This window comes from Triticum dicoccoides, chromosome 2A, assembly GCF_002162155.2.
Source record: "Triticum dicoccoides isolate Atlit2015 ecotype Zavitan chromosome 2A, WEW_v2.0, whole genome shotgun sequence".
NCBI lineage: Eukaryota > Viridiplantae > Streptophyta > Magnoliopsida > Poales > Poaceae > Triticum > Triticum dicoccoides.
The window spans coordinates 36,360,567-36,382,773 of record NC_041382.1 but is presented as its reverse complement, the minus strand read 5'-3'; the positions used below and the strand labels follow the sequence as shown (position 1 = coordinate 36,382,773).

The 22,207-nt window shown below is 44.6% G+C and overlaps 3 protein-coding genes and 1 pseudogene across 4 annotated transcripts; 2 read left to right on the top strand and 2 right to left on the bottom strand.

Annotated features, from left to right (window-relative positions):
- Window positions 1-3,221: 3,221 nt before the first annotated feature.
- LOC119357513 (receptor homology region, transmembrane domain- and RING domain-containing protein 1-like) lies at window positions 3,222-10,353 on the bottom strand. Its single transcript, XM_037624433.1, has 4 exons — window positions 10,348-10,353; window positions 9,595-9,616; window positions 5,686-6,073; window positions 3,222-3,322 (listed from the first exon to the last, which is right to left on the bottom strand). Exons 1-4 carry the CDS (start codon window positions 10,351-10,353, stop codon window positions 3,226-3,228), a joined length of 513 nt encoding a protein of 170 aa, XP_037480330.1. The 3' UTR covers window positions 3,222-3,225.
- On the top strand, window positions 7,215-9,559 carry LOC119358522 (annotated as a pseudogene).
- A 749-nt stretch (window positions 10,354-11,102) lies between the features above and the next one.
- On the top strand, window positions 11,103-13,092 carry LOC119352995 (ent-kaurenoic acid oxidase-like). Its single transcript, XM_037619576.1, has 5 exons — window positions 11,103-11,693; window positions 11,811-11,960; window positions 12,039-12,563; window positions 12,665-12,783; window positions 12,900-13,092. The coding sequence occupies exons 1-5, from the start codon at window positions 11,103-11,105 to the stop codon at window positions 13,000-13,002; spliced, it is 1,488 nt and encodes a 495-aa protein (XP_037475473.1). The 3' UTR covers window positions 13,003-13,092.
- A 3,656-nt stretch (window positions 13,093-16,748) lies between these two features.
- LOC119352996 (receptor homology region, transmembrane domain- and RING domain-containing protein 1-like) lies at window positions 16,749-20,181 on the bottom strand. Of its 2 annotated transcripts, XM_037619578.1 has the most exons (5): window positions 19,985-20,181; window positions 19,683-19,907; window positions 18,618-18,710; window positions 18,315-18,530; window positions 16,749-17,313 (listed from the first exon to the last, which is right to left on the bottom strand). In XM_037619578.1, exons 1-5 carry the CDS (start codon window positions 20,118-20,120, stop codon window positions 17,225-17,227), a joined length of 759 nt encoding a protein of 252 aa, XP_037475475.1. In that variant the 5' UTR covers window positions 20,121-20,181; the 3' UTR covers window positions 16,749-17,224. The 2 variants fall into 2 exon arrangements, with proteins under 2 accessions (XP_037475475.1, XP_037475474.1); XM_037619577.1 differs by having other exon boundaries at window positions 18,315-18,710; window positions 19,985-20,178.
- Between the last annotated feature and the right edge of the window lie 2,026 nt (window positions 20,182-22,207).

Genomic DNA, 22,207 nt, shown 5'->3' with positions numbered 1-22,207 from the left:
CTCCCTTCCATCTCCCCTCCTCTCGTCTCAGATCAAGAGAGGTTTCCTTCGACGCGGCAAAGCACGAGAGCGTCCGCAAGGGAGGCGTCGTCGGGAGCAAGGACGGGATGACTGCCGCCATCACCTACGTGCAGCCGAAAGGTACGAGCTGATTTCGTCGTTGTTCCCGTGATCGATCGTCTTCCCTGACTGCCTTGGGTTCGGGCGCTCACGATCCGCTCGGTTTCTGCTTGTGCGAGCGTCCTTTTCGACCCCGCCGAGGTCTCCAAGATGACCAAGGCCGATTACTCCGACATGGTGCAGAAAGCGCTGGGGCATGACAGCTTCGAAAAGAAGGCTTAGTAGGCGTTTGCGTGTCCATCCAGTTACTGCATGTACATAGTCTGCCGTCGCTAGTTATGGATAAAATATCTCGCTACTAGTACTATGCCTGCCCTCCGTCCAGTTGATACTCTTGCCGTTTTGTCAGCTTGTTGGTGGTACAATGCTGCGTTTTGGTTGCCTATTCCTACTACGTACTAGTTTTATATTTCTACTTGCCTATACTACCCTAGCTTTTGTTGGAGACTGGCATTTTGCTTGATTAATTATGGATGAGTCTGTCCTTTTCATATCTTGTTGCTTGCTAGTACTATCGTGGGAATGCTTGCTTGCAAATTCTTCCCATTAGGAAATTATTGCAATCATTATCTTCACTCCTGCATGATTCGCTCTGTTGGTTTGCTCAAGTTACATGCTTATCTCAGTTGCAACTTGATTGTGTAAAGTTGGCTGCCACAAAACACTTATTGGCGGGGATCTAAATTCTACCACTAGTTTACAAGTAAACCATTTCATTTCAGTTGAACAACCTGATACTAATTACTTCTATCTGAACATCATTGCTAGAACTTGGATGCTGATACTAATTACTTCTGCCCGATCCTTGTTTGGAGAGGTTAATTTTTGGGGGAAATCGGTGGACAAGGGGCAGCGATCAGAAAAATCGGTGGTGGGATTTTCCATCGACCGATTGCGCCGGTGAGGGACGAACGACGTACGAACTGTCCCTTTAGGAGTAGAGATTATATTTGTACTAAACTTTCATATTTGCTCCCGTAAGAAAACTTTCATATTTGCTTTTTTTTTTACTTAAGTACCCCCTCTGTCTCAAAATAAATGTCTCAACTTTGACTTTGTACTAACTTTAGTACAAAGTTATACTAGAGTTGAGACATTTATTTTGGGAGGGAGGGAGTATAAACTAGACTATTATGCATTTCTATTAAACCACATATATAATATTGTTTCTAATATGGAATTATATTGTTCTTTGTTATACATTCATAAGTTTTGGCATTGACAAATACACACACCATGCTATGTTTAAATAATACTTCCTCCGTAAAGAAATATAAGAGCGTTTAGAACACTAAAGTAGTGATCTAAACGATCTTATATTTCTTTACAGAGGGAGTACGTTGTAGAAGAAATCATTTCCTTCTTTTGAGACAATGCCCCTTCAACGTGTGGACAAAGACACAATTTCATATCTTCACTGATTTTGTAAGGCACATGCGTCAATTATAGTGTGTATATGTGTGTTCATGTACATTTTATTTTATCTTAAATATATTGACCCATTTATGCAAAGCATACGATTCTATAAATATCTTGATAGCGATTTCTAGTGTATGATGATGTGGATGATTTTATTAAAGGGTATGTCGTTCGTCCCACACCGATGCTATCGATCGAAAGAACAACCCCTACCGATTTTTCCTCTCAAAAGCCCATGCTCCACCCCATACGACAAAAAACGGGTGAAGAGAAGCACCCAACGCACACCCCTCCCGGCCCGTCCAACGATCCCTAGCCTCACAACTCCTCCCACACGCCTCCTCTCCTCTCTTTGCCCCGATCGATGGCGCCTCGAGGTCCAACTGATACTGAGTTCACTGACACTTTTCATTTTAGTCTCATGTTTAGTTTGATTTGAATAATAAAGGCATGTCCAACGCGGACGCTAGCGCAGGGGCGCATAGATATCCTGTTCAACTAGCAGTTCCGCTTTTAATTCGTGGCATCCCTTAAGCATCGATGCAAGAAGTAGCAGCGAGCGCTTCAGCCATTTTTGCTGTGCAGGATAACACACGCCGATTTTATTAGCGCCTATATACTAGCGCCTTGCATTGAAACAAACCAACGCTTAGATAGTTTTCTAATTTTATGATATATTTTAATTTCCCTAAGTTTTCTAATTTTATGATATATTTTTATTTCCCTAAGCGCCCGTATAAGCGGCTTGCATTGAAGATGCCCTAAATGGGTCATTTTGGGACAGTGGAGTCATATATAGATGGGCACATGCAGCAGCCTACGACGACAACTAATAACTACTGTAGAAAACAAGAGAAGAAAGTGTCCAACGCATGAACTTCCCCAAGTAAGCTATGCAGCAGTGCAGGGCTGCGGAATTAACCTGGTTACCTTGAATTCAGGGAACAGCGCACGGGGCCGATCATCAGATACGTAAAAGAGCATAGATGGAGTACAGGAGCCACTCTGACTAATGCTAACTTGGGTCCTATTTCAACACGCACACAAAGAAAACAAGCAGCAAGCCTAGTAAGCTTTACCTATGAAACAACAAAACAAAAAATCTCTCGGAAAAAGGTTTGTCTAAGGGGCATTTTGTATTCCTTAAACCATCGGCACGCTAAATCACCAACTCGAACACCGCCAACAAAGTCTGAGTTAACCAACCCCATCCATCACAGACCCAATGCAAACTTGGAGAGTTCATGAGCTACTTGGTTACAAGAGACACCACATATCTACAATTACCCATGGGCAAATGGGCCTTAAGCACCGAAAGACCAAATCAGTACTCCCCCACACCCTATTCAGGAGAATCAAGAAATGCATGGGAAAGAAGCAATTGAACTTCTGACTGACATATAATTACAAGAGGGCTTCCATATACTGCACTTCAATTAAACAATTCATCTCAATGTTAACGACATAAGGCAATCTTCTACTGGGTATTAAGACGGGGACGGGCCCAGTCTCACAAACCGCTGCCCGTACCTCGTCCTGGTGATAAAATGCTCACATGATCTTGGAACCCCAGCTAACAGAACAACCAGTTCAGCATATTTGGATGCAACTGCCATGCCGCCCAGCACTTGTATGCAGCAACAGAGGCTTGCTTATTCACCTGAGATTTAGTCCAACCTTGCCTGCTTATTCACCTGTGAGTACCTCAAGTTTGCATACTGGGCAAAATGTGCCCCACTTTGTCAGCCAGGGATCAATACACTCCACATGAAATTCTGTAGAAAAAAATTGTTCACCACAAGAGAGTTAGGGGATTATCAGAAGTAAGAAGCTTCAGGCATAAATTGCTGACGGTGGAAATCATTGCCTGGCTCCAACATGCAACAAAGCTATTCCTATGTAAGAATGAGCGACACATTTTGCAACGCAGATATGTTGCCTATGTAAAACTTGTTGCGGCAGAAATGCAATTTTTGCTTGATGTCCAATTTCAAGATGAGCAACATTGGATATCGCATGAGCACTTCAAATCAAGCAACACAAATATAGGATACTAAGCTAGATTTTTTTCATGTGACATGGCAAACCAAATATGTTAAACATGGTCTCAAAATTTTCCTTCCGTCAGTTGTGGCCTTTATGCACTACTCCCTCTGTTTTCGATGCAACTACCTCTCTTCTAAAATATAAGACGTTTTTGTAGTTCAATTTAAACTGCAAAAACGTCTTATATTTTGGTACGGAGGGAGTATATTATATAGGGCGGATTTTGATTGTTTAAGACAAGGCTTTAACCAACAATTAGCCCATTAGTTTAGTCTGTGTGACGTGTATTCAGAACTAATTACGTATGATTGTGATTCTGTATCAAATAAACCACATATTAATGAAGTAATCGTTGGTCAAAGCCTTGTCTTAACCAATCAGAACATGCATCAAGACAGAGGGAGGTACATATTGATTGATTTCTTGAAAACTACACTCCTTTTTTGGCTAAATGTGAGGAAAGTGCGCCATTAAGATCAAGCTGTAACACTTGATTCAGAGAATTACTCCTTTTGAATCTGGGATGGAACTTAGATCCGGCTCCTCCTAGCAGTGACACCAAATGAATGCCACACAAGTAGCCTAGGCCCGCACGATGTAACAACCCATTCTCTTTTTCCATTGCTACAATGTAGAGCCTAGAGGTGTGTTCCCTCGAAGATCAGAAAAGGTATAGTGTTTTGAAACAAGGGTCCGAGAAAAGTGTAGTTTGTAAAACTTGATCCTAAATCTGTACTATCTTGACATTTAGCAAAAAACAATGTGTAGTAAATTTATTCTTAAAAGCTACATAGATACTCATATTGGGGGAGTTACATAGGTATTGGTATTTATATTCCCAACAAAAGAAGCAGCGGCCATAAAAACAAATAGTCAAGTACTGAGATATCACATGCTCTTACCATATTTGCACTTTTTTTTAAAAAAGGAGGAGGACCCCCGGCCTCTGCATCTGGGCGATGCATACGGCAATTTTATTAATTATTTTCACAAGACCTTACAAAGTCATACAATAGTAAGACTAAAGCCACCGTCTAAGCAACAACTGTTGCTACTCCTATCCAAATGATGAAGGGGCGCTGATAGTCTGGGCCTAATACCAAACAGACATCCGCAGCCAAACCTAAACATCTAAGACCCGGGGTCCCAATCAGGATGCCTGTCGGGTATGGGGCACCTACCAATCCGGCACACTCCTCAACCAGGACGCTTGCCGGGTATGAGGCCACTGTAGCTACCTGCCACCAATCCATCTTTAGTGATGTACTGCGGCACCACCTTGCCCGGCCTCTCTGCCATCGACGCCACCACGACGCCTAATAACGTCACCCTCCTGCACGAGTCCCTCGCCACACATCGGGCGCCGAGTCTCCACTGCGCCATGCCGCCAAAAAACGCCACCATTAATGTGCAGGATGAAACACTGCTCCACCAATTATTTCGTCCACTGGTCCCTCGAGCCCGTGTACACCTCCAAGAATGGCGCCACAAGAGGGAAACGACACAATAATGCCGCAGTCATCCGATCTACTGATCTAGGGTTTCCCCGGAGATAGCAGATAATGGCCTGAAGCTTCTCAACAACGATGCCTTCAACAAGGGAACGACATCGAATAGTGCCGCCATCGCCGGCCTCGGCTGCAGCCGCGAGCAGGTCTTCACCCAGATCTGTTCCAATTGCCTCCATCAAGCGTCTTATGCACGGATCGTCCACCACCGCGGCCGCGGCGTCGCCCGTCGCGAGTCCACAGCCGCCGACACATCCTCCGCCGTCCGGGGCGGCCGCCCCGGGATTCAGCCCTCGCTGGCCGCCGGAACGAAGCCACCGAGCCCCATCGAGGGCGGAGAAGCTAGATCCGGCCAAGCCCGGTCAGGATCCGGCCTCTCCCCGCGCTGAAGCCACTCCCGCGGCCCTGCATCTCGCCCGCGCCCGAGGCAACGCAGGCAGCGCATGCGTGCGCAACGCCGCGGAGAGGGGAAACGCCCTGCCGCCACCTTCCCTGGGGCGCGCGCGGACTTCGCCGGCGGCCCCTCCAGCGGCGGCGAAGCGAGGGAGGGGCGAGGGGGATCTGGCGGCGGCGCTAGGGTTCCCCCGTGTCGCATGGGAGAAGTCTAAGCATGTCACCATTATCATAGTCTTCTAAACAAATGGCACAAGCTTCTTCACAATTGTTGCCACTTGAGCACGGAGCTTTATATACCAAGGACGAAAGCTTTTCCACCACATGCTTCTTGATATAAGGTGGACGATTATCAACTCCATGGCGTAAAAGTCGGCAGTTCCGAGCAAAAAGAAATGAAGCTACAACTGATATGATGACAACAAGTGATACGAACGACATCACCAACACTGTCCCTGCAGTCTCATCCATCGACGAGTTTATACAGCATTCCGCATCTTCGCCTCTGGCAAACTTCTTCAAGGTTTCCCCAGCCATTTTGGATACGAATACCGGAGGTATGTGTATGCCCTCAGGATCACCAACCACTAAATTAAGACAACGGAGGAACTAAATATCCTACAAAGTATCTCCAACAAGAACTAAATAAATGAAATCACAAAAATGTGTTTCTGAACACCATTAGGACAAAGTCATTTAGTTGTGTCCTAACATTGATAGCCGGACTTAACCTAACGTTGAATTAATCAGATTCTCATTAAGGCTGGTCATAGTGGGAGTAACATAAGTAGTAACATAGATGCCACATAAGTAAAAATGATGATGTGGCAAGTAGTTAATGAGGAGAGAGGCAAATAGAGTAACATAATATGTTACCATCACATAGCGGTTTCCAATGCATAATGAGTCTACAAAGTAATAAATAAAGGCAACTATGTTATCACACCTATGACACTACCCACTATGAAGATAGTAACATAGACTAGTAACATATGTATGTTACTAGTCTAAGTTACTCCCCACTATGACCAGCCTAATATCAGCAACATGTCTGTTTACCTTCAAAGCACCACTTGATGGCTTGTAAATTATATGGAATGCTAGGGTTAGTTCAACTATGTCTTTCTAGTGATAACAAATAGAACAAAATTCCTTTTCTTAAGACTACTAGTTAAAGTTCATAAGAAGTAATTGCATCCAGACCTTTTGTTTTGCCGGATCAATGTTTCTCGGAAGTATGACTGGGCAGTTCACTTTAATTTGAGTGCATGCGGAGGCAGACCGTTGGGAGTCAATCCTTTCAAGAACTCGGGAGCATAGTAGCCATATGGGTCGTCCTCTACACTGTCAAAGCTATCGTAGATTACTTCTTCTCCCTGGAAACGCTCTGTCATGCATATGTTTATCTTGTCCACGTTGTTGTTTGTGGTAGAGAGGATTGTGCGAGAAGTCATGTAATTCGGATCAGACATGTTGTCATCTAGACCAGGAAATACATGGTCAATTAGCTTCTCCAGGTCGTCCACCTCGCCTATAGACGGCACACAAATATCTTCAGAGAGTCGTATGTTGCCTTGATCATCACCTTCCTTGGTGCCATTGGCTACCCTTAGCAAGTAATCCGCAAACCACATGTCATTATCCTATACAAATGCACGCCTATCAATGATTGACAGTTCATACATCTTATCCTATAGCAGTGTGTGATGGTCAGTTTGTAATACGTATATGAGATGGGTCGCGAGGAACAAGGAGATCCCACTTCGCAAACTGGGCGTGAGATTCTACTTGATGCGTTATAACTGTTTGTCCGTCGGCAGATCCGTCGCCGGCGCCATGCTGTGTTTTGATTTTCGGCCGTAAAAATTGGATTTCGGCTGAATTTCGGCCTGAGGCGAAAAGTATATTTCAGCCGAAATTGCTCAAATTTGGCAAATTTTGATCAAATTTAAGTTAAATTGCAGTCAAATTTTGGTCAAATTTCAGCCGAATTTTTTGAAAATGGCCGAAATTCGGCCATCTCGGCCTAGGGCGAAAAAAAGCTCAAACCGAAAATCAAAACACAGTGGCAAATTTTGATCAAATTTAAGTTAAATTGCAGTCAAAATTTGGTCAAATTTCAGCCGAATTTTTTGAAAATGGCCGAAATTCGGCCATCTCGGCCTAGGGCGAAAAAAAGCTCAAACCGAAAATCAAAACACAGGCGCCATGGCGACCCAGAAGGTCGAGGCCGCCGAGTTTGATATCCTGGCGGAGAAGGCTCGTGTCAATTGCACTCCCGACGATCTCCTCAAATTTGCCAAGCAGTTCAATACCTTCCTTGCTGATTGTCCAGACGCATTTGCTGGCCTCACACGGCTGCGGTTGCACACTATGATACAACATGTTTGGTTGGGGGTAGTTAGAGCTAGGGAATGGAAATTGAAGGGGTATGAGACTTTAAATCTGTTGTTTGGTTAGGGGAATTGGGAATTGATAAGGGAATAGTCATGGAATTTGAGACTCCAACTCCCACTGTTTTATTAACAGGGGAGGGGTGGGAGTTGGAAGGAAATTGTTTTAGTGAGTCAATCTTAGCCCTTCATCATAACTTACGTTAATTTCCCTTGTCTATTTCCTTGTCAATTCCCACGAATCAAACACGGGAATACAATTTCTCATCAAACTCTCACACATAATTTTCATCATGCGCCAAACAGAGGATTGAGAATAAAACGACTCATCCCATGTCTAATCTCAATACAACTTCCTACATTAAACTCTCATTCCCCTTCCCATTTTTTGCCAAACACGCTGAGGTCTGCTAAACCGGACATACCAAACATCCTAAGCATTTGCAAGCGGCTGCGCTCTCTGCGTTTCTCCCACTGCGACGCGGGGATCGGCTCTGTGCTACAAGTGGAGCATGCCCGACTCGTTGAGTTGGTGATTGACTATGGGAATTTTGAGACAGCTCAGCTGCGCGCCAAAACTCGAAAGGATGAGCTATAATAATTGGAACTCTGACGGAGACTCCCTGTTTTTCGGCTTTGTCCCGCGGCTCTCGGACCTAGATCTCACCAAGGTTGGAACTCGTTCCAACAAAACTCTCGAGTTAGGCCAGTTCCTTGCTAATGCCCCCAACATAAGCAATCTGCATCTGGATTTTGAAAGCGAAAAGGTACGTATGTAATAACTGTATTAACTTAAGCAAGTCTTGGCTGCTAAAGTTTCTTTAACAAGTACTCCCTCCGTTTCTTTTTAGTCCGCATATAAGATTTGGTTAAAGTCAAGTTTTGTAGAGTTTGACTAATTTTATATTAAAAAATATAAACATTCACAATATGAAATTAATATTATTAGATACACCATGAAACGTATTTTCATACTATATAGTTTTAGTATTGTAGATGTTCATATTTTTTATAAAAATTTGATCAAACTTGTGTAGTTTGACTTTGACCAAATCTTATATGTGAAGTAAAAAGAAATGGAGGGAGTATGTCTTGGCTACCATCGGAGAATGGAATTTATCTGCAGCTGGCACTCACATCCTGATTTGCTTTTTCCATATTTGGATTCTACCAGAATGTCCGAAACTGCTCACACCTCTGCTCGGCAAACTACGGGTTGTGAATCTGGACAATCTTCCTGAAGGATGTGATATTGCTTGGATAATGTTCATTCTTGAAGCCGCACCCTTCCTGGAGGACCTATGCATCACAGTATGGGATCATTGGTGCATCATGGAAACTGACAGGAAGCTTCGGAAGGCACATGGCTATTGCGAGAAAGAAAATGTGGAGTGGAAACCATCTGTTTCTGAATTCAAGCATAAGCATCTGGCTAAGCTCACCATCTACGGCTTCCAACCCGACTTCAACTTCGTCGGATACATCAATCGTGTCGTCGAAGCTGCAGTGAACATGAAGGAAATATCTCTGCACGACAGGAAGTCATGCAATAGCTGCGGGAACTTGGATCCCAAGATCAAGGTTAGCCCGCCAAAGTGTTCGCGGACTCGGGAGGAGAGGGAGCTTATTACAGAGGTGTTGGGGCTGGCTTCATCTAAGATGGTTTACTTCCGGTCCTAATTGCAATCCCTCCAATTAAGTACTATTCAGTAAACTATCTGAATAAACCGAGGCTCTCTTCAGGATAAAAGAAGTGATTGGCCAAAAACTACCACTTTAGAGATTTGCATCCCACTGAACTATCACTTTTTAAAAAGTGACCGAAAACTATCAAAAAAGTTTAATTTTGGTTTCCAGATAAGTCAACCTATGGCTTGACAGGGTTTAGAGCTGATGCTTGGTACGTATATTGTACTGTAGTCAGGTAGTCAGTAGTTGATATGCACGCTTACATCTTTATTATCCTATTATCTTGAAATAGTGTGACAAGTTAGATGCATTGTAATGATTTTGGTCCCACCCTGATATGACAACAATTTGTGTCCGTCGCAATACTGATTAGAAACAACTGGTGCATCAGATTTAGTCCTGGGTATTGTTTGGAAGTTTCTACTGTTGAGCCACCACTGAGATGTTCATTGGGAACACGCACGAATGGTGTGACCGTGAGCGCCAAATTTACACATGAGCTTCAAGTATAATTGTACAACCTTATCGTCAATTACAAGGGAGTGCTCCCTGTTTTGATCCTTTATTTGTATATAAATTTAGTTAGAAAGTGCACTTAGGATGTCCAACTGAACTTTGTGAAAGGCTTTCAGGATTGGGTGCTCTTACCTCTTAATGTAGGTTTAGGGACGCAGGTGGACGTGTCCGCAAAGCCTAGATCTGTCTGCATTGATCTTTTTTTATCACCTTTTTTATAGCAGCAGAGATTAGCTTATTTTTGGCAGCACGGACGTGTCCACCTGCATCCTTACTCAGGGTGCTAGCTTCCCCCACGATGCCAAACAATGGACAAAATCATTGTTTTGACCCTTTTGAGTAACTTTAGCACAAAACCTCAAGGAAAACTTTAGACGATTTGACCCTTTTTTAAAACGCCTAGCATCCTGGTATTTTTGCTATAATATGCGACGTGTGGCACTAATCATTTGGGACAATTAGTTAAGCTTTCATTGGCCAGTGCTCGGCGTTGGAACCTACTCCCTCCGTTCCAAAATAGATGACTCAACTTTATACTAACTTTAGTACAAAGTTAGTTCATCTATTTTGGAACGGAGGGAGTAGCTGCGAGGGTACACACGGCACGGCATCCACCGGCGTGAACAATCACGCTAACTAGCTACTTCTTTCCTCCCGTAATATAAAAATATTTTTAACATTAGTGTAGTATATTTTTTAACAGAGGAAGTAGCTAGCAAAAAACATGTGTATGTGCCCGATGCTATGCTGCCAAAAACTACATACACATCGTATAGAAAAATACTATCCAGCCGACGCACACAAACCCAAAGAGATTAGGATCGAGCATGCAATTGCGATGTAATTTCTCTTCTCTGCCTAGTTTTGTTCCCACGTGCCCCCACACCGCAACGGATCAGCCGCTCGGAATCCTCGCTTCACCGTCTATATAAACCTCCATTATCGTCTCATCCAACATAATCATCACCAAGCAGACCGATCCAGCTTCAGCTATCTATCTAGTGGCACTAGCAGATCGATGGCGATGGTGGTGGGAGGCATGGGCGCGGGCGACTTGGCATGGTGGCTGGGCCTCGTCTTCGGCGCGGCCCCGCTGCTCTGCCTCGCCGTCTGGCACTCCGCCGACGCCTGGTACCGCGCCGCCTTCTTCCTCAGGCACAGCGGCCGGCGGCGCCTCCCGCCGGGCCACATGGGCCTGCCCTTCCTCGGCGAGACGCTCTCCCTGCTCTGGCACTTCAAGCTGGCGCGCCGCCCGGACGCCTTCATCGCCGGCAAGAGGCGTGCGCACGGGGCCGGGGCCGGCATCTACCGGACGCACCTCTTCGGCTCCCCCGCCGTCATCGTGTGCACGCCGGCCGCCAACAAGTTCGTGCTCCAGTCCGCCGACAGCTTCGGCGTGCGGTGGCCCATGCCGGAGCTCGTCGGCCACACCTCCGTCGTCAACGTCGAGGGCGCCAGCCACGCCAGGCTCCGGGGGTTTATCCTTGCCGCCATCAACCGTCCCAGCTCGCTACAGACTATCTCCACTGTTGTGCAGCCGCGTGTCGTGGCGGCGCTAGCGGCGTGGGCCAACATGGGGACCATCGTCGCCGCCACCGAGATCAAGAAAGTAAGAAATCATAAGCCAGTTCAGTTCACCGTGAGCATGCATGCATGCGTTTTTCTCCATGTCAGTCAGTCTGTGTCGACCTTAGTTTACTCCTTACACTGGAATTACATTGGACAGGTGACGTTCGCCAACATCTGCAAGATGTTTATAAGCATGGAGCCGTCGCCATTGACGTGCCAGATCGACCGGTGGTTCACCGGCTTGGTTGCTGGCCTCAGGGCATTTCCCTTGGATTTTCCAGGGACGGCATTTCATGGTGCTCGCAAGGTATATATGTTCTCATCTTGCTCTTGTTTACAAGTTTATTTAGACTAGCATACTGTACTAAATTAATGGCTTGTGTAGTGCCGTCGGAAGCTCAACGCGGTCTTCAGGCAAGAGCTCGAGGCAAGGAGGAAGGTGGACAAGGAGTGCGACGATCTGATGAGCGGGCTGATGCACATGGAGGACGAGCAGGGGAAGAAACTGAGCGACGAGGAGGTGGTGGACAACATCGTCTCCCTCGTCGTCGCCGGCTACGAGTCCACTGCCAGCGCCATCATGTGGGCTACCTACCACCTAGCCAAATCCCCCGTTGCCCTTGCCAAGCTCCGAGAGGAGAACATGGCATTGAGCGAGAGCAAAGCCGGCTCACCGTTGATGATCACCCACGACGACCTCCCGAAGATGAAGTACACAGCGAAGGTGGTGGAGGAGACGATCCGGATGGCCAATATCGCGCCCATGGTGCACCGTGTGGCCAACAAGGACGTGGAGTACGGCGGGTACATGATTCCGGCAGGGTGGTCGGTGCTGGTGTGGGTGAGGTCGCTGCACACTGACCCCAACTTCTACCATGATCCCCTCACCTTCAACCCCGATAGATGGGATGTAAGCACATTAACTATACCTGGTTATGTCATCGATCATTCATCAGCTAGCTAATGGCAGCGAAGAAACTAATGGATGAATCAATGGACGCATGCATGCAGGAGCCGGCGAAGCCAGGGACGTACCAGGTGTTCGGTGGCGGCTACAGAATCTGTGCCGGCAACATGCTCGCAAGGCTGCAGCTCACCATCATGTTGCATCACCTCTCCATTGGATACGAGTGAGTGCTAATATATTAACTAAACTCTTATTTATGCATATAATCACCACCATAATATATATGTGAGCAATATAACTCATTTGATAGTTAACAGCATATGTGATCATTTTATTCAGATGGGAGCTGTTGAATCCGAATGCGGAGATCGGTTACCTTCCACACCCAAGGCCGATGGACGGCGCAGCCATGGCCTTTCTGAAGTTCAGGCCCAACGCATGATCAAATGGCAATTCTGGTCAAATGAACCAGTCTAGCTATTGTAGTGCATGCATGCATGTATGTTAGCAAATTTGTGAGAACTGCATCAAAGTCTGATTTTTAAAAGAGACATTGTTGAGAATGCGGCGTTGTCTCTATAATTTTTTTTTGTTGAAACGAGGCAAAAGACTTGCCATTTTCATTAATTAAGAAGAGAGTGAGAATTTTCCAGTTAATTGATGGAAAAGCGGGCTAAAACCGATACAGCCCAACCCACATGATATCGTAATCACTGGCCAACCTGGCCACTGACATGAAACATGACATGACGACACACGCCAACAAATGGCCATACACGCAAGTAAACGACAGCTCCGACTTTCACAACGAGCCTCACAAGAAAATATGTGGGTCTTGTGCCGATCGTGCGCTCTGCAAACGACAGATGCATGGAACAAGCGGCGGATGACTCAAAGTATAAGCAAACACGGCATTGTACCGTAGCGTGTGCTTCACATCAGAAAGTATCTTCCAGGCTACTTTCACCAAGGCGACAGGCCAAAACTAAAATTGGTGCCTTGTGCTAGTGAGAAATCTTGGAAAAAGCCACCGGCCCGTTTCAACCCTTCAAAGCCCCAAAGGAAGGAAATTCTCTAGCGGATTGTGAACAAGTTGTTCTTCCCTGAAAAAGCATGTTAGGGCATGTCCAATGCTTAGCCTCAGTGTGATGCCCCGTTAGCCATGTTCGGATGAAGAAGCGGGATCTTCTGTAGAAAGCGGGTGCTTGAAGAGAAAAAAATGTGGCGCAATGCATAAAGCTGAAAAAGTTGAAGTAAAGAGTAGAGATGCATGTGTAGTGGGAGTCTATATTTTCTATTCCTTGATGAGGCCCACTAGTGGTAGCTTGCATTGAAGAAAAACAATCAATGTAGATGCCTCAACCTACGTTTTCTCACGGGGCATCTGTATGCATACGTCACCTTTGTACATGCCCTTAGGGAAATAATTGACTGGTTTAATTAGGTTAGAGTGTTAGATGTACCAAAAATTATATTAGGGGTAAAATGGCGGAAACCTGGTACTATAGGGTGTAAAAAAACCTAATTATCTCTATTTTTTAGCCCATGCCGGAAGGATTGGCTGATGATTTTGTTTTCCTATGTCAATTTGGCTGTGTACAGAAACTATACAGAGAGCATTTGATCGCCGTGAAAAAATATACTAGCTATTTGTCAGTGCGTTGCAACGGCGGCATAAATATTCTAGTAGTTCAATATTAATCATGTTCAGGAAAACATGATCATCAAAAATACATGTGCTAGTCTTATAAGCTAGACTAGGGATCTTTATGGTGTTTATGTTTTCACATGTGTGACTGAGTTTTCCACCAAATCCCACATTCAAGGACGATTGAATTTAGGGCATATACAATGGTTGATAAGATAGTTTTATCTTAAGTCTTGCATGTAATTTAGAGATGACAAAAAATGTCCATAATAGGTCATCTCTTAGCCTTATCTTCAATAACTAGCTATTCTTAAAAACGTGGTGAGACATATTGTGCTAAGACATCATCTCTTGTCTTCTTAAATAAGAAAAGACAAGCCATTTCTTATAAGTTCTCTCTCCTCCACCTTATCATTTATCCTATATGGCACTCCTAAGATAGCACAATTGTACATGCCCTTATATCACAGAAACATAAAATTAATTATGAACATGGAAATAGAATAATAATCACTTTATTATCGCCTCTAGGGCATATTTTCAACAATATTCTAGGGTCCAACTTCCTTCCTTGCGTATATATTCTGTCATCAAAAGCTTTGATCTTGTTGGAGGGGCCATGAGGGCAAGGTCTAAAAAGTTTCCATTCTAAGCCCTCCATTAAAAAATGCTTTACAAAATGGTCCAAGGAGCAGGGGAGGGGGGGGGCTGCCCCCCCCCCCTCCCCTCGAGATAGTCGCTGCTCCGTCAGTGTACATAAAAGATGATCCATAACTTTGCATTCTGATCGATTGATTTTATCCCAAAATAGAGACGATGTCGGTTTTCCTTACCTAGGGTAGGGTTTAAATGAACCAACTTGTCATAATTTCCCCAAATAGAGACGACAGATATCTGGCAGGCCCCCCTATGATCTACTAAGTGCTTACTTATCCTCTTAACAAACTTTCAAAATGAAGATGTAATTTTCATTAATGCAGCAGGGCTTTGCCAATTGGACATCGTGCATTGACCTGTCTCTTTACCTATGTCCCGACGCAACTGGTGGAAGAGGTGGGTAGAAGGCAGCACCACCACCTCCTCTCAGCCGCGAAATCCTCTATGCAGACCACACAAGTCGAGTAGGCACTGTCCACCTCAGTTGCCAGCCCTCTTGGCGGGTACAGCGCCATGGGAAGCTCTAGGCGGAGTGCCGCGATCCATGTGCGCAAAATACAAAGAGCCTTCGAGGAGGATGCACACTTCCACTATCAAGATTGAACCTCCACAGATAGTCGCGATGATGGTAATCTTCTTCAATAGATCATTGCCTTGTTCCCGAAGTTTATCAAAATGGTCCAAGGTTGGGGGGCACCCCCCCCCCCCCAAGGTAGTTAATTTGAACACAAGAAGCAAGTCACGGATGAGCAAAGTAGTCAGCACCAACATACCTTACGGGGCATGGAAACACATGAAAAAAATATAGTATTTGAAGCCCGTGTTGTCTTTTCCCTTTTTTCGTTTAGGTTTTTCTGGGCAGGTTTTGTTTGGGCTTTTATTTTCTCTATTTCTTTTTCATTTTTTTAAAAACCACATGAAAATTTTCAAATTCATGATTTTTTTTGTTTTGAAAATACACAAGAATTTTTAATTTCTTGATATTAAAAAAATGATGGTATTTTTTCAAATTCATAACTTTATTTTTATCAGATTCAATTATTATTCTTAAAATCCACAAATTTTTTGTATTTGTGAACTTTTTAAAAATTCATGTTTAAAAAAACCAATGAACTTTTTTTCAAATCCATAAACTTTCTTTCAAGATCCATGAACTTTTTCGAAATTCATGCTTCTTTTTCAGAAAAGATGAACTTTTTTGAAGTTCAAATCCGTGAACTTTTTTGGATTACAAACATTTTTTGATTTTATTGCGAATTTTTATGGGTTTTTATTTTTTTTCAAAAGTCAGTGATTGATCGGTCAACTGTCAACCGGTCAACCATTGACAGAAAGCGAACGAGGCGAGCGACACATCGCACGCTGATGGGCCGGCCCATATCTGCACGCGCGTTGGCGCCAGAACCCCTAGCCGGCGCATTTTTGCGCTGATTAGGAGGTCTCTGAAGATGGTATGTCTTGTTACTCTTACTCTGCGTGCCTGGTTGCCACTGTTCAAAGGCAGCAATCGGTTCCAGCACATGAATGCAGCACACTCAGATTGCACCACCATAAAAAGCAAGAGAAGAAAGTGTCCAGCGCAACAACTTCCCCAAGTAACGGTGTTTCCATCTCAAGCTCAGGCTATTTTCTTTCAACTCATTCAGAGACATGCTTTCTGAACTATCAACTACAGAAATAGCCTGTAACTTATAGCATACAAAAAGATGGAGTATCTGTTGGGTCCAAGTTCGACACACACACAAAAAGCAGCAAGCTACCTGTGAAACAGCAAAACAAAAAACGGCACAAAAGAAAAGGTTCTTGATAGGGGCATTTTGTATTCCTTAAACCATCAGCACAGCTAAATCGCCAACTAGAACACTGGGAACAAAGTCACTGACTTGAACAACCCCAGCACAGACCCAGTGTGAACTTGGAAATTTCATGAGCCACTTGGCTGCAAGAGCGGTAACAACAGTCCACCACACATCTACATTTACCACGGGCAAATGGGTCTCAGGAACCGAAAGACCAAATTACTACTGCCCCACACCCCACTCAGGAGAACCACGAAAATGCATGGGAAAGAAACAATTGAACTTCTAACATATAATTACAAGATGGCTTCCACATACTACACCCCAATTAAACAGTTCATCTCAATGTTAACGACATAAGGCAATCTATCTCACAAACCGCAGCCCATACCCCATCCTCATGATAAAATGTTCGGCATTGATCTATCTTGCAAACCCAGCCAACAGATCCACCAGTTCAGCACACTTGGATATAACCGCCACGCCGCCGAGCACTACTTGTATATATGCGGTAGCGGAGGCTTGCTTATTCACCTGAGATTTACTCCTAGCTTGCCTGCTTATTCACCTGTGAGTACCTCAAGTTTGCATACTGGGCAAAATGTGCCCCACTGCGTCAGCCAGGGATCAATACACTCCACATGAAATTCTGTAGAAAAATTGTTGACCACAAGATAGTTAGGGAATTATCAAAAGTAAGAAGTTTCAAGCATAATCGCTGACAGTGGAAATCATTGCCTGGCTCTAACATGAAATGAAAGTATTCTTATGTAAGAATGAGCGACAAATTTTGAAATGTAGATATGTTGCCTATGTAAAACATTGGACATCGCATGAGCACTTCAAATTGTGCAAGACAAATATAGGACACTAAACTAGATTTTGTCATGTGACATGGCTAAACAAATATGCCAAACATGGTCTTCAAAAATTCCCTTTAGTCAATTGTGGCTTTTATGCATTACTCCATCTGTCTGGATATGTGTTATATAGGGCAGATTTTGATTGCTTAAGACAAGGCTTTAACCAACAATTGGTCCATTAGTGCAGTCTATGTGACGTGCATTCAGAACTACGTACTTACTTACGATTGTGATTCTGTCTCAAATAAACCACATATTAATGAAGTAAATCGCTGGTCAAAGTCTTGTCTTAACCAATCAAAATATGCATCAAGACAGAGGGAAGCACATATTGATTCATTTCTTGAAAACTACACTCCTTTTTTGGCTAAATTTGAGAAAACTGCGCCTTTAAGATAAAGCTGTGACACTTGATTCACAAAATTACTCCTTTTGAATCTGGGGTGGAACTTAGATCCGCCCCCTCCTAGCAGTGACACCAAAAGAATGGCACACAAGCAGCGTAGACTAGCTTAATGTAACAACCCAGTCTCTTTTTCCGTCACTACCATGTAGGGCCCATAGGTGAGTTCCCTCCAAGACTAGAAAAAAGGTATGGTGTATTCAAACAAGGGTCAAAGGAAAGTACAGTTTGTGAAACTTGATGCTAAATCTGTGTTATCTTGAAATTCAGCAAAAAACAATCTGTAGTAAATTTATTCTTGAAGGTATATATTTGCATTTCCAACAACAGAAGCAGTGGCCATATAAACAAATGGTCAAGTACTGAAATATCACATGCTCTTACCATGTTTGCATGGGAGAAGTCTAAGCATGTCACCATTATCATAGTCTTCTAAACAAATGGCACAGGCTTCTTCACAATTGTTGCCACTTGAGCAGGGAGCTTTATATACCACAGAAGGAAGCTTTTCCACCACATGCTTCTTGATGTAAGGTGGGCGATTATCAACTCCATGGCGTAAAAGTCGGCAGTTCCGGGCGAAAAGAAATGAAGCTACAACTGATATGATGACAACAAGTGATATGAACGACATCACCAACACTGTCCCTGCAGTCTCATCCATCGACGAGTTTATGCAGCACTCACCATCTTCACCTCTAGCAAACTTCTTTAAAGTTTCCCCAGCCATTTTGGATACGAATACCGCAGGTATGTGTATGCCCTCAGGATCACCAACCACTAAATTAAGAGAAAGGAGGAACTAAATATCCTGCAAAGTATCTCCAACAAGAACTAAATAAATGAAAACTACAAAAATGTATTTCTGAACACCATTAGCACAAAGTCATTTAGCCGTGTCCTATGTTGGTAGCAAGACTTAACCTAACGTTGAGTTAATGACATTCTCATTGATATCAGGAACCTGTCTGTTTGCCTTCAAAGAGCCCCTTGATGGCTTGTAAATAATATGGCATGCTAGGGTTAGTTCAGCTATGTGTTTCTAGTGATAGCAAATTAGAACAAAATTCCTTTTCTTCAGACTAGTTAAAGTTCATAAGAAGTAATTGCATCCAGACCTTTTGTTATGTTTTATCCATACTAACAGAGAGGAGAAGATGAGCACTAGAGATATATCTATTGCACGGCTCAACATCTAATATGATAGCGATCCTCTGAGTCTGTTTGGGATCACAAACACTTTTACGGTTTTCTCTGTATTTAACATATTCACACACTTGTGTTGGCTAAGCATTTGGAATTGTAGCAGGCCAGAAGAAGTGCCACTAACTTACAGTCAACATCACAGAACTACCGAACGGAGTACAAATAGTGACCAAATAGCCATATGACATTAGAATTCTAGTAGAACACTAACAGGGAGAACTGTAAGTCAGTGTTCACCTTCGACCCCCCAGCACAAACAGCTTTAATTACTACATTTTCTTAACCAATTATCTGATGTTTGGTTCAATTTCAACCTAAGTATAGTTGTACATACCAAAACATAAACCAATTACCACGGAATCCAACTGTGTGCTTTGAATCATAATTTGGCAGGCAGTGGAAGCCAATTCCATTCACCAAGTACGCATCTACTTAGTTTCAAGCTAGCTTCAGATCAAGAGAGCCAGCTACCGAGTGTCCAAGTGAACTGACACCGCTGAAACAGTAGATCAGCATAGCAGGGGAGAGGGGGAGAGAGGCACTCACTGGAGTAGAGGCTGGCCTTGTCCTCGTCGTCGTGGACGAGGGCGGCGTCGAAGCCGGCCCGCTGCGCCGCCCGCACCTTGCCCTCGAAGCTGCAGTTCCCGCGCGCGATCAACACGAACGCCATCCCGCCGCTCCCGCCGGGGGCGCCCCTGACGGGCGCGCACGCGTCGGCGGGCTCCGCGGCGCGCAGCGACCCGCATATCCCGTCGCCGGTCACCCGGGGCCCTGCGCCGACGGACGGAGCTCAGAAAAGAGGGGTTTTTTTGGGGGGCGGGAGGGGACAGGGGGGCCCGATTGCTCACCGAAGCGCGCGGGGGCGTCGATGAAGGAGGCGGCGCCGAGGCGGACGAGGGCCGCGCAGGGGCGGGCGGCGGCGCAGGCGCAGGCGACGGCGAGGGCGGCGAGGAGGAGCACGGGGAGGCGGCGGCGGGGGCTCATCGCCAGGAGGCCGGCCTCAGCAGCAGGGCAGTTTCATTTCTCTCTGCTTTCTTTTGCGCTTTTCTCCCTCTTTCTTTTCCCCATCGGATCGGCACTAGCATTGTTCTCTGCTGCTGAGGTTGCTAGCTGCTACTATAGCATTTTTGTCTTTTGCTATGGGGATGGATGGGGAGGGGAGATGATCTACAAGTTTTTCGATCTTTCTTTTTCAAGAGCGAGAGAGCAATCTCCACAAATAAAATAACAATTTTATGAGCATCTTGATAATAAATGATAATTATGCACTTGCATCAAAATAGAAGCTTTTTTAGGGGCATCAAAGTAGAAGTAACTTGGAGCATCTACGACCGGGCCACCCTAAGAGCATCTTCAACAACTCCTCTTTCCCCGATAAAATCATGATATCAGGGCGGGTCAAAAAAAGTGCTTTAACTGGTTTATGAACAATAGTCTTTTTGGAGCATTAATTTTCTTTTTTGCACGGACCTACATGAATGTCATGTCCTCACAAAAATCTGAGGAAGTGAAAACATTCATCAATGTTTATCACAAAAAAAATCATAACTTTTTATTTTTTTTAAAAAAATGGATTTTATTGTTCACTAGAGAGCATGTGAGCTCAGTTTTCAAATACTCCGCGTCCCGACAGTTCCCTTTCCCCAATAAATTATTCATGATCACCAATAAAAGCAACCCATCTTTCCCTAGTGGGGGGAGGGGGTATACTGCCAAGTCGGTGTGTCGCCATCCACATGACCATCGCCGAAGCACCACCGGACCGCCGTCGCCGCCACTGGAGCACTGTCACACCATCGTCGACTGATTGACAAGTGGGTCCTAGATGTCAGGTTATCTACTGAGGAATTGGATTATTGGGGACTTGCTAGAGCGTTCATTGCAAATAAACAGAAACGTGCTAGTGGGGAGCCCCAATAGGTGATTATTGTGGGAGTTTATCTGATCCTGATAAGTGCCACACGTGTGACACGAACATATGGTAACTTTCTTTTTGGATGACAAGTTTTTTAGGGTTTGTTTTTTCTTTTCGGATGGCAACTTTAAATGTAAAAACATCAACGCCGGATTGTTTTGTGCCACACGTGTGGCACTTATCATTTAAATTTTTTTAGCTATTGGAGATGCTCTAAATGCGCATGCGGATAATCCGGATAAAAAGTAGACACCCAACAAACTCAGCCCAAATGTTTGTGCTATCCGCGCACCTCTTGTATCCAACAAATATGTGGGACGACTTTGGCGCCACCAGACGCGTCCTATACATCGGACCAGCCCACCCAGGCAAAATCCCCTCCCCATACCTACCCCGGACCAAACTTTAGCCATTCTTCTCGTCCACTTCACTTTCAATCTACTCCAAACCCCCCTACACACACACACCAGTTCCTCTCCAGACGTCTTCGGTTATATCCGACATGACTAACATTAGATATGAGTCTGGTCGGTCCGGTTCCATCAAATGGGAGCCGGTCGTCTGCTTAGACAACGAGAACAAAGTCTGGGGCATGGTTCGTCGGTTCTGGGAGGATGGCTGAGATCCATCATCGGAGTCGGCCCATCATGGATCCACCAGTAGTGCATCTTCTCTACCACTCTGGATAGCACCCACTAGTGGTGACGTGTCTGGCGTAAGCTTATGCTATCACCACATCAGTTGCACCCTGAGGAGGGCCCGACTCTTAGCAGTGTGGTCGGCATACATGAGCCAAAACTACAACCTCAGTGACCATGAATGAGCAATATATGAGAGTACATAGACTGAATCAATAGAAATGTAGATAGGACCATATATGTGATTCGTAGATGACCATGAGTGAACTATTGTTTTCAAACACTAGTTTTTATTATATCTACATTTTTAATTAAACCATCTTCTGCGAAAATTTGATTCTTAGCACGGGCTCGATATCCCAGGCATAGCTTTATCTCGAGATCGCAGCGCTAGCTAGTATTTCACTCCCGTATATCTCGCGTATTTGCTCAAAAATAAAAACAGACCCGCCGTATTTTATTGTTGTTTGTTGGGGAAGCGCCGTCCCAGTCCATAAGAAAGGCCAACGGCCGTGATG